The sequence below is a fragment of the Pelmatolapia mariae genome, linkage group LG6 (assembly GCF_036321145.2).
Source record: "Pelmatolapia mariae isolate MD_Pm_ZW linkage group LG6, Pm_UMD_F_2, whole genome shotgun sequence".
NCBI classification, from domain to species: Eukaryota; Metazoa; Chordata; class Actinopteri; order Cichliformes; family Cichlidae; genus Pelmatolapia; species Pelmatolapia mariae.
Genome location: NC_086232.1, coordinates 35,177,659 through 35,188,951, shown reverse-complemented (window position 1 = coordinate 35,188,951; position 11,293 = coordinate 35,177,659). Strand labels below are relative to the sequence as shown.

The window sequence follows — 11,293 nt, the reverse complement described above, 5'->3', positions numbered from 1 at the left end:
CTCTTCTGTGTGACCAACTGTCAGTAATATTTAGAATAGTGAGCAACACAGCGCCCAGGAAAAACTCCAGTACTGAAGATTATTTTGAAAATCCTTTATTTTTACAGGTTTCTTACTGAGATCAGGAGCCTTATACCTCTGAGAATGTTCTAGTGGCATAGGAGAGCTTTATGGGAATACTGCGTTTAACTGTAAACTGTTTAACTGTAAGTGGATGTGGTTAATCAGTGTGGCAAAGCCTCATGAAGGTGAGCAGGCAAAGAAAAAGTGGTAATGCTTTAATGTGAGACTGTTTCTGTATAAAAATCCAATTTTAAATTTAGTGTTTTGATATGTATTCAGCATGAGGCTTATAACTGTGAAAGGTTCGGATATAAACAGATGGGTAGAAATCCTCAGGTAACCCCATCAACAGCATTACTCAGTTTCATCAGAGTTTAGAACATATTTATGATAGATTACAGATTTATGACGTTTATTAAAAGCACATTAGTTTTCCGTCAACCAAATAAGGGGAAGAACCAGTAGTGTAAAAAACACTGTCGTCAGCATAAAAATGTACATTACCTCAGTGTAATACTGATTATGTCAATAACAAAAGAGATGTAAGGATGGAGCCCTGTGGAACATTTTAGTGTTTGAAAGAGAGCCTTAAAAACATTGGAGACTAAGTTCTACCAAACATGAAACCATTTAATGCAGTGTGTCAATCTGTGTTCAAGCTGCGGCACTGTAACTAGATCAGGTTATATGCAGACGCCGAGCTCCACCATGCTGCATCACAAACTCCACCCAGAAAACAGTGGGATTCATTTGCATCACTGTCTGGTCATGCACCGCCCCTCTCTGAGCCCAGTTCTGTTGGAGGTTTCTTTCTGTTAATAGGGAGCTTTTCTGTCACCAAAGTGCTTGCTCATAGGGGATCATATGATTGTTGGGGTTTCCTCTGTTTCCTTTGTATTATAGGGGGTTTATATTGTAGGGTCTTTACCTTACAATATAAAGTGCCTTGAGGCAACTGTTGTTGTGATTTGGCGGTATATAAATAAAACTGAATTGAACTGAATAGATCTCCCGGTGGATCAACAGACGGCTTGGTGCTGAGGCTGGAGTGATGCAGATGCTGTACCGGTTTGTCGTGGTGAAAAGAGAGCTGAGTGTAAAAGCAAACCATATCATATATCTGTATCATTATGTACAGCTACTTTAAATACCATATTCATTCAGTCTTTGAATTCAACTCTAACTGACCTTACCTTTCCTTTCCATCAAGGTGTCTATTATAGCCCACTTCTTCAAGACTGGTTTAATGTGATACAAAGTGTGATGTACTGATGTCCCTGAGTGGCAGTGTTGTGGTACAGAGTGAGGGCTCAGAGGTGAACGAACAGTCCTCTTTTACTGCCAACAGTGGGACAAACTGAGTGAGAGTACACTGCTGGGATGTGGACTGAATATCTGTCAAATATCAGTGCTAACGCTAATGTCAGGACCGCACACTGATCAGTCTATTTATACTGGATAGCTAGTTACCTAGCACCGTTGCAATTAGCTAAAATGGTCATTCACTCTGGTTTTTGCTGCTGCTCCTCATGAGAAAAGATGGATTTCTATGTCTGTGTTGAGTTCCTCATTAACCACAGTGACTGAACAATGCTTACCATGGCCCTCTGCTCTGTGTTTGCAAATCCAGTATGGAGAACAAAGGACAGTGGGGAATGAGACCTCTTGGTCTTCCGCTTTCTGATTGGCAGATCTACACTTGTCCCCACCCCACCCCCCTATACTACCCACCATCCCATTCCTCCCTTCAGCGACAAGTGCAAGTTTTGCATGACAGCGCTCACAAGAAGCATGGCAAAAGTCAAAGCACTCAATGTGTGAATTTGTGACTTGAGAGGGTGCAGTTCAGCACTTGTGTTCACTAATTTGAGAGGTTGTAATTACAGAGTTGTGGTTGTAAGTAGTAAAAGAATTAATAATTACAAGTTCGCAGCTCTCATTGTATTAGTGTAACAATCAATATACACATTTGTGAATATTTTTTCTGTAACATTAGATTCAAAACACAACTGTGTGAAAAAATTTAGGAGTGAAAATTTCAAAATACAAGTTCAGATTTTTTCTACATATTCTCACTTTTTATTTTGCAAGCTCATTTTGCATCATATTTACCTTCATAAAAGTGGGATCTTTCCAAAAATAGACATGAAGGCAGGGGGTTAGTGTTAAAGTCATTCTATAACAGCAAAATAGACCAGAAATAAATAAAAGCACTCTCCATAATTAAAGTGCTTACAAAGTATGAATTCAGCACTTGTACACATAGTATATGTATTATGTTATATCGCACCTCCATGCAGAAGACCAACAGACCATCACACACCAGCAGGTGGAGACACAGACTAAAGGACTGATCTGTGGCTGCTGCTGTTCATGAGGTGGGAAAATATTAACATTTATGGACTTCTATACTGGAAAAGATATTTTACAATAGAATGTATCACTTTCCCACAAAAAACAATATAATATATATGAACAGCAGTGTGGATTTAGACCCAAAAGAACCACAACACATGCTTTAATGGAATTTAAAGATACAGTAACAACTGCTATTGAAAACAAAGAATATGCTATCTGGAGTTTTTTAGATTAAAAAAAAGAATATGATCAAGTCAATCACAACATTTTACTTAACAAACTATGCACATATGGGGTCAGAGGGGTGGTATTATCATGGGTTAACAGTTCCCTTAAAAACCAGAAACAATTTATATAAATAAATAAATGCCATAAAATCAAAATTGAAACCTGTTGTATGTGGGGTTCCCCAAAGATCAGTTTTGTACATTATTGTATATTAATGACATATGTGCAATTTCAAAGTCTTTGAAAATAATATTATTTGCAATGCAAACTTACTGTACTGTGGAAGTAACTTGGAACAACTTCTGAATGAACTAGAAAATGAATATATAATCTGAAGACTTGGTTTGACTATAATAAATTAACATTGAACATGAGTAAAACAAAATTCATGATATTTGGGAATTGCACATATTTTACAAATAGTAAACTGACAATAAATAACTTTGAATGAGACAGAGTATCTGGAAAAAAAAATCCGTGGTGTGATGATACATCACAAACTATCCTAGATTCACTTATGTTAAAGGCAAAATATCAAAGTCTCTTGCAATTCTTTACAAGGTTAAGGATCTCATAAATCAAACATCATTATATACGCATTATATGTATTGTTCTATTATCCCGTACATGCTATATTGTGTGTGGAAGTGTAGGGAAACACCTGTAAAACACACACCCATCCAATATACATTCTGCAGAAAGAGTGATAAGAACACCTGTACAGATGAAGTTAAGAAAAGTACAGAAATACAAAAATACACACATTTGTTTAGAAACAATAAATTGCATGATTGAGCTGTCTCATTGTTTTCTATTGAAGTCTTCTCCTTATTTTTATAGATTAAGGCAAGAGTAAATTCAAATATTCATTAAGGTATTTTTCACATAGATATAACTCCATATGAAGCAATGTCAAACATAACTGGTAATTAGTTATATTTACTTCTTCGAAATAAACTATTCTATCTATCTTACAGCGTTTATCATCCATCTGTTTTAGTCTATAACTATAATTTCTTCTACCTCATCCTATACACTGTACATAAGGTGTGCTTGCCGGCAAGCAACTTGTCAATCACATCTCGTTTGCCAATGAGCATAAAGCATCTCTCAGTTTCTCAGCCGGTTTCCACTTCTTGTTCATGAAACCAACTCTCTAAATATCAAGATGAATAAGGTAAAAACAATTAGCTGAAATCTCTTAATGAGACTTCAACAACCAGTGGGTGATGTTACAGCATCTCCATCCATCTATCCCTCATCCTGGCAGTGACTAGCAGTGCCTAAACTCTTCAGTTATTTGTTATAGTCAAGATTTATTTGGTTAAATACAAACACTGAATAAACAAAAACAAAAATGAAAACAGGATTTCATGATGTCTGCAGCTCTAATAATGAGGGCAAAAAGTTACTTCTGCCAGTGCAGCACTTGGGTGTTCTTTTCACCATGCATGACAGAGGAGACCTGAGGGGGTACTACAGAGCAAGTTCAGCAAAGCCAGACTTTCTTTGACTCGACAAAACCTAAAAACTCAGCCAGAGACAATAATCGGTTTCTCAGTAGTGTTTTTTTAACTTTCTGTATTAACTTAGGCTTTCTGCTTCATCATCAGCACAGTTTGCACTGCTGCTGCCCATCTTCTTTCTGCAGTGTAGGACACAAGTCAACACTTGGATTTAATAAACCGCTTGCTTCAGCAGAGAATCTCCCCCATAAAGCATACTGTAAATAAAAGATTAGGTATTTAAAAAAAAAATGCTCTTCCACATTATTTTAAATGAAACTGAACATAATAAACCATCAACAAGATTACCACGGTAACATAAGTTACAATTTTAGCTCAGCCAGGTAAAAAGAGACCCACCTTCATGACACTGAAAACTCTGACTTTAAGCTCAGCATTTAAGCTCAACATAGGTAATTAATGAATTAATCTCACTCTGAAATGAGCCCAGGTCTGCTGGGTAACTAGATAACATCCAGCTTTCATGTCAGCTGTAATAGCTAGACTTAGAATGTATTACATATTTATTCATATTTATATAGTTATATTTCAAACACCAATATTCAGAATGATTTACTGTCATGTTTTATTAAATTAAGTCCAAATATTAATAAAAAAGAAGAAATAATGAATTTTGAATATTTTGAATATTTTAGGATATAGAATATTTAGAATATTATTTAGAATGTTTTATTTTGTACTTTTGCTTAAAAGTACTTGTACTTTTATTTAAAACTGAACCTTTTGTGTTTCAGTCCTTGAGACTCCTGTTTGCATGTGAGTACCAGGTCATTGTGTTTCTTCAAGAGTGAGGATCATCTTAGCATGTGAGGACTGTGTATATCTTCCATATCATGGTCTTTGGTTTTGAATTTTTATTCCTGAGCTTTATTCTCTGCCTGGGTTTATTCCAGTTGAGGTCTTAAATTATTCTTAGTTTAATTAGTTCTTCTTTTGAGCTATAATACTTTTTTGTAAAATTTGAGTTCTGAACCTTTTGTGCTGGTTTAGATCATGTATTGTTCTAGTGTTAGCTTTGAATTCTGGGATTTTATTAAGCTCCATTTAATGTTTTAAAGTTGTTGGTCGTGTGTTTAGTTCCCTCAGCTTCTTTTGTATCAGGGTTTATAGGTGTCTTTGGGGTTGCTTCCGGTTTTACTTTGAAATTTTTTAAAGATTTTTTCTTTTTCTTATTTTTTACTGTGTTATATGTTAGTTCTGCTTCCTGTCTGTGTCTTCCTCGCTTCCCTGATTGTCTTTACTTGCCTTAATTAAGTTCAGCTGTCATTTGTTGGCCACCTGTCTCCTGCTGTCTAGTCATCTCTCTGTGTGTATGTATCCATATTTCCTCCATTGGTGTGTTGCTGTTTCGCTTGTTGATGGTGGATATTTTGCATCTGTGTTTTTTTCCCATTTGGACACATTTTAGATATGCCTCCTCCATCCTGTGTTTGGGTCCTCATCCATCCCCCATACTGATTCTGGCACATACGAAATGAAATAACAAAACAATGGATTACAAAATGAAGGAAAACAATGGGTGCACAAAAAAATGTAACGCTTAAGATACAAGCTATGTAAATCAACCATCTAGGGCTGATTATTTGAGCTTAAAGTAACTTTGTATATTTCTGTTTCTGAGATCCCAAAAGGTACACGTTTAGCACTTAATCCACTCTGACCAGTTTCATTCTATATCTGTCTTTTATATCTGCATAACGATGATAATTATTACAGAAAGTTATTTTTGAGTTCAATTCTCCTCTAGAACATTTGCTCGCTCTTGGTTATTATCACTTGGTAATAAATGCAGATGTTAGAAATATAATGTGCAGTATAGCTAGATTCAAAAAGTCCCATATACCATAAAAGTAAAATGTTAAGCACTTCATTGTCTGAGAGTGTGTTCATGCTGCTTCTACTCACCCAGAAATTTAACGGTTCTGTATTAAATTGATTGTTTTAACTAGTGAGTCAGATATTTAACCTGTTTTGTTATTCAGTCTGTGGTTTTCAGCTTCACTGGGGTCATTTATTTCACCTCATTCCACAGGGTCTGCAATGTGTCTGCATGCTTCAGCTCCACGCCCAACCACATGTACACAACCCTCCAACACTCATTTGGTGATGGCCCAACCCCAAATAACTTCCATTCTGGTCTGACAGACCAATGGCACCCCCTCCTCTGAGCACATGGGAGGAGAAAGTAAGCGCGAGGGTGCGACAGAGGGAAAGTACGAGGATGAGACCGAACATGCCAGAGTCTGCATAAATGATCCGAGAGTCAAGAGGAGGTTCTGAATCAGCTGAGAGTTTTGCGTGGACCTGGTTCTGATGTGGTCCAGTAGGAAGAGCCTCATCAGGATCTACAGGAGATTTTCAAAACAGTCCTCACGACTTCATTCCTGGTTTTGAGTCTGTATATTTGGGAATAATCAGGATAAACTCTCAGAAGAAAGGTGAGTGTGTGTGTGCCTGCCTGCCTGGCTGGCTGGCTGCTTGAGCTCTGACAGAAGACCTCAAAAAAGTGTTCCCCCCCCTTGTCACTTGCTGACATGCTCTGATTCATCAACACATAAGTACGACTGTCCTCATCAAGTCGACTGAGAGAGAGAGAGATGAGAGTGAATAATTCAAAATACCTGAGCGTCTGATGTCCTAACACACATTTACCGGATGTTTGAGCTGAAAGCAGAGGCATCCATTCATCATTAGTGGCGTTCTAAGTTTGGAGGCAGCGGTGATTTCCACGCACATGTCAGTGGTTTAATTTTGTCTGAAGGGATGCAAAGCGGAGACTTAAAGTGAATGACGAGAGCACTAATGGAGAGACAAAGGCTGCTTCATGAGACAAGAGAGGTAAACGCAGAATAAGCTTATTTTAAAAGTGAAGCTATACCAGTGTTTCAGATCTGTGAGAGTGACTCTTTCTTTTTTGCTTCTTTTCCCCACAGATGTCATGAAGTGGATGGATTCAGTCAGATAACCTGAGATCATAAAAGACTCCTCATCATCATAAATTCTGCCAATTCTGAGGCCCTAAAAAAGTTCTGTCTTGAATATTTCCTGTACACTTCCTGGACAGTCATGGATTCCCACAGTGGTCCCTATCTCAACCATAAGGCTCTCTGCTCACCTCTGGGTGCAGCCCGGCTATGTCAGTTAGCTTTGGGCTGTGCTGTGATCGCGATGGTGACCCACACTGCTGGCTACAGCGGCTCACACGGCGTGTTCTGCATGGCGGCGTGGTGTTTTTGCTTCGCCATGTCAGTGCTGGTGTTCTTCCTGGATGCAACTCGTCTCTACAGCTACCTGCCCGTATCCTGGGACAACCTCACAGTCACGTGTGCTGCCTTTGCCACGCTCATGTAAGTCACAGAGTCAATCTTTGATCTGGAAGTTACATTTTGACCACCTTTCACTCATCATACCAGTTTTTTCACATGCAGCAAATTAGTATCCACCCAACAAAAATACCCAAATACATCTAACGGATAAATTATTGCATAAAAAGAAACAAACATTATCTTCTGAGTCCTTTTAGATGAAGAAACAATAAAAATATATGCACACTATGATCAAAGGTCTCCCACTGGCAAATTCTCACAAGAATTAATTATTAAATCTGCTATTTAATCAACGGTGGGAAAAAATGACAATTAATAATGTAAAACTGCTGCTCAGTGATGAACAGCAGATGATTATCATTCGACTACAGTTTTCTCCAGCTTTAAGAAATATTTTTGCACTTTTCATGGCACCTTTTTACAGGTAGCAACTGTTGCTTATCACCGTCAGTGTTTTCCAGCATCAGGAAGTTAAAAGAAGATTTTGATAAATCTTCTGTATGCTCTGCACTCACTTTTTGCACAGGCAAGGTTGGCACTGAGCTGCTAAATATTTTTGTACATAGGTGAAAAGATGCCTTTTTTCCTAAAAACTACATTACTTAGCAGGCAGATCTGAAATGAGAGTTAAATACTGGACTTAATTCATCAAGTGTCCCTCCAGATAAATGCTTCTGTTGCTGTACTGGATGTGCTGGATGAGTAAACACAGCAAATATTCACCACATCAAGTTTATGGAAAATAAACAGCACTTATATACAACGTTTCTAGTCAACTGAGCAGTCAGAGCATTTCCTACAAGTGTCATTCACCCACTGACTCACAAACACTCATTCATACAGTGTTTTTATCTACGTCTAATCCCTTTCTAACACACTCACACACACACGCACTGACAAGGAGTCAGGGATCTTCCAATTAGCAGGTGACCCACTCTACCACCTGTTGTGTATTGTGTTTAAAAAAAGCACAAACCAAGAAACCTACACAGTTTTGACTAGAAAAAAATATTGCAGTTTGAGATCTTATAACCTGGTCTTTACTGCTAAACACACTTGGATCAGGTGTTGTTAAATTGTGAGACTTTAGGGATATTTGAACTGTTCTTGATTACAGCCATCTTTAAAGCCAGACTGATTTTAGGAATGACTTCCTGCGTAAACAAACCTATAATCAGCTCTTACCTATGTGGCTGAAAGAGTCACAGCTTTAACAGAGGTAGAATGTTAACCTTTCATTGCAGTACTGGGCACATAATCACACTACTGTCACTGTGTGAGATTTTTTTATGGGACTATTGATCAAAATTATACATACAGGCTGAAAAATCTACATATATCTTTACTAATATTTGGTTAAATGTCCCTTAGCAAGCTGTACCTTGGCCAGACCTTTGCAAAGTGATGATACGTATAAATAACTTGTACATGGGTACAGTTGTTTGAAGTGATGATCTTAGAATCTGCAATTGTTTAGAAATAGCTCCAAGAGACTTTCAAAATCAACATTTTGCAAGTTTGTTGCAGTCAGAAACTTGTTTACCAGTTATACCAAAACCAGTTATAATGGGAAGGTTAAGGGTCAGCCTCACTCACAATTTTATGCTACAACATAAAATAAAACAAGATTCTTGTGAACATAGTTTGACAGCTGACCTATTAAAGTTTGCACAGTGTATATTTTATATAGTGTATCTTATGAGACGTCACAGACATAGTTGTAAATGTAACTGTGGTAACTGTGGTCAGATTTAGTAAACTCATAGTTTTTCTTTCCTTCTTCTGCAGGTATGTGACAGCCTCTGTCGTTTACCCTCTGTTCTTTGTGCAATCCGAGTGCCCTTACGCTGGCTGTGATGTTAGAAATTTCCGCATTGCCGTCACCGTCTGCTCCATCCTGGGGACTCTGGCCTACGGGGCGGAAGTGGCCTTGTGCCGAGCAAGGCCAGGCCAGATTGTGACGGGTTATATGGCCACAGTGTCCGGCCTTCTCAAAGTTGTTCAGGGCTTTGTAGCCTGCATCATCTTTGGTGCACTGGCCAACCAGAGTCAGTATTCCCAGTATGCAGGCACAATCTACTGTGTTGTTGTCTATGCTTTCTGTTTCGCTCTCACAGCACTGGTGATCATAATGACTGTATGCAAGCGTACCAAGGCTGTGTGCTGCATGCCCTTTGACCGCTTTGTGGTAGTGTGCACCCTCCTCGAAGTACTGCTCTACCTGAGCGCATCAGTGGTGTGGCCAGTGTTCTGCTTCGACACAAAATACGGCTCCCCATGGAGACCGTCGTCCTGTCCACAGGGGAAGTGTCCGTGGGACAGCAAGGTTGTGGTGGCTGTGTTTTCCTTCGTCAACTTTGGACTGTATTTGGCCGACCTGATCTATTCCCAGAGGATAAGATTCGTCTCCTCACATAGGCCCAGTAACTCGCGGGCCTAGCAGTCCTTATTTGGCATTGGTTTAAGTTATTTATTTGCCTCACAGTTTATGATTTTTGGTATTTAAAACCATAGAAAAGGTACATTTGTAATGCACAAGTTTCCCAACCCAGGTGCTGCACTTACTCTGCTGCTGAGACATCATGAATTTGAACTGAAAGCACTCTTGTGGAATTTCATTGCCACACCCTACCATGGCAAAACTGACCCCTTCTTTCCTAGGAGCCAGCCTTACCCAGGCAGTCTGGACCCAGTGGTATGTCCTGCCAAATCCTCATAATACAAGACACTCCCACTATTCTTGACCTGTGACACAACACACACTTCCTTTCTACTTGTATTTCTGGTCAAATAATACATAAAAGTCTTGAATATAAATAGCAAACCTGGTTTTGGCATCCATGGCATCCCTGTCATCTGCGAACCCCACACCAACGATCTACGGGCTCAGGCTGCCAAAAATAAACACGAGCCGTCTGCACTCATACTAAAGCCATGACACAGCATTTATAAGAGGCTGGTGTCTTTAAAGCCTCTCTATGAAATGCTTTCCTCAGTCTATACAGATGAGGAGAAAATTATCAGCCACCCTGTAAAATTTAAAGTTTTTGTCAAAATTTTCCCAAGAGCCTTTTCAACAGAGCAAGGGATTTTCCACATAGCTTTTCTAAACAAACTAGTTTTCTTAAGAAAGCATAGATTATTTCTGTTTGCACCCAATAACAAAATTATTTCAGGAAATAACAAAGAATTACCAAAATCAATTTACACAGAGTATTAAAACCTCAGCAGTGTTTGAGCTGTTGCTTGGAAAAGCATCATGCCAAAAGCCAAAAGAAATCAGTTTAGACTTGAGAAAAAGAATCGCTGATGCAAAGCATGGCATGGATATACAAAGTTATCACAGCATTTCAAGAACTGGAGAGAGAGGTATCGTGAAGAAGGTCAAAGAGAGCCACAGAGTACAGAACAAGCAATACTCTGGAACAAAAATGTGATATGATGTTTAAAGATCCCAGAAACACTGCCAAGAAATCATCGAATGACTTAGCCAATTCTGGATGCTATTGCAGTCACTAGAACTCAGCACCCCTGTAGTGTGAGATTGCAGAAAAACTCCACTTCTGCAAAAGAAACACCTTCAAGCCAGACTGAAGTACGCCAAGGACAACCTGGAGAAATAATGGAAGTGCATCCTTTGGTCAGCTGAGACAAAACTAGAGCCCTCTGGCCACAGACAGACACAGCTTACGTTTGGAGAAAGACTTGGAGAAGACCGTCCCCACAGTGAAACACGCTGCTGGGAGTATTATGCTGTGTAGCTGCCTCCGTTTATCTTAAACTGGGAATCTC

The 11,293-nt window shown here is 38.9% G+C and overlaps 1 protein-coding gene across 1 annotated transcript; it reads left to right on the top strand.

Annotated features, from left to right (window-relative positions):
• The first annotated feature begins 7,241 nt into the window (after positions 1-7,241).
• LOC134629792 (myeloid-associated differentiation marker-like protein 2) lies at positions 7,242-9,941 on the top strand. The gene is made up of 2 exons (XM_063477308.1): positions 7,242-7,522; positions 9,290-9,941. The coding sequence occupies exons 1-2, from the start codon at positions 7,242-7,244 to the stop codon at positions 9,939-9,941; spliced, it is 933 nt and encodes a 310-aa protein (XP_063333378.1).
• The last annotated feature ends 1,352 nt before the right edge of the window (positions 9,942-11,293 follow it).

Excerpts from the sequence above, each read along its gene's own strand:
- LOC134629792 (XM_063477308.1), top strand. The coding sequence starts at position 7,242 with ATGGATTCCCACAGTGGTCCCTATCTCAACCATAAGGCTCTCTGCTCA. Across the intron at positions 7,523-9,289 it reads GCTGCCTTTGCCACGCTCAT|GTATGTGACAGCCTCTGTCG; the intron begins GTAAGTCACAGA and ends CTTCTTCTGCAG.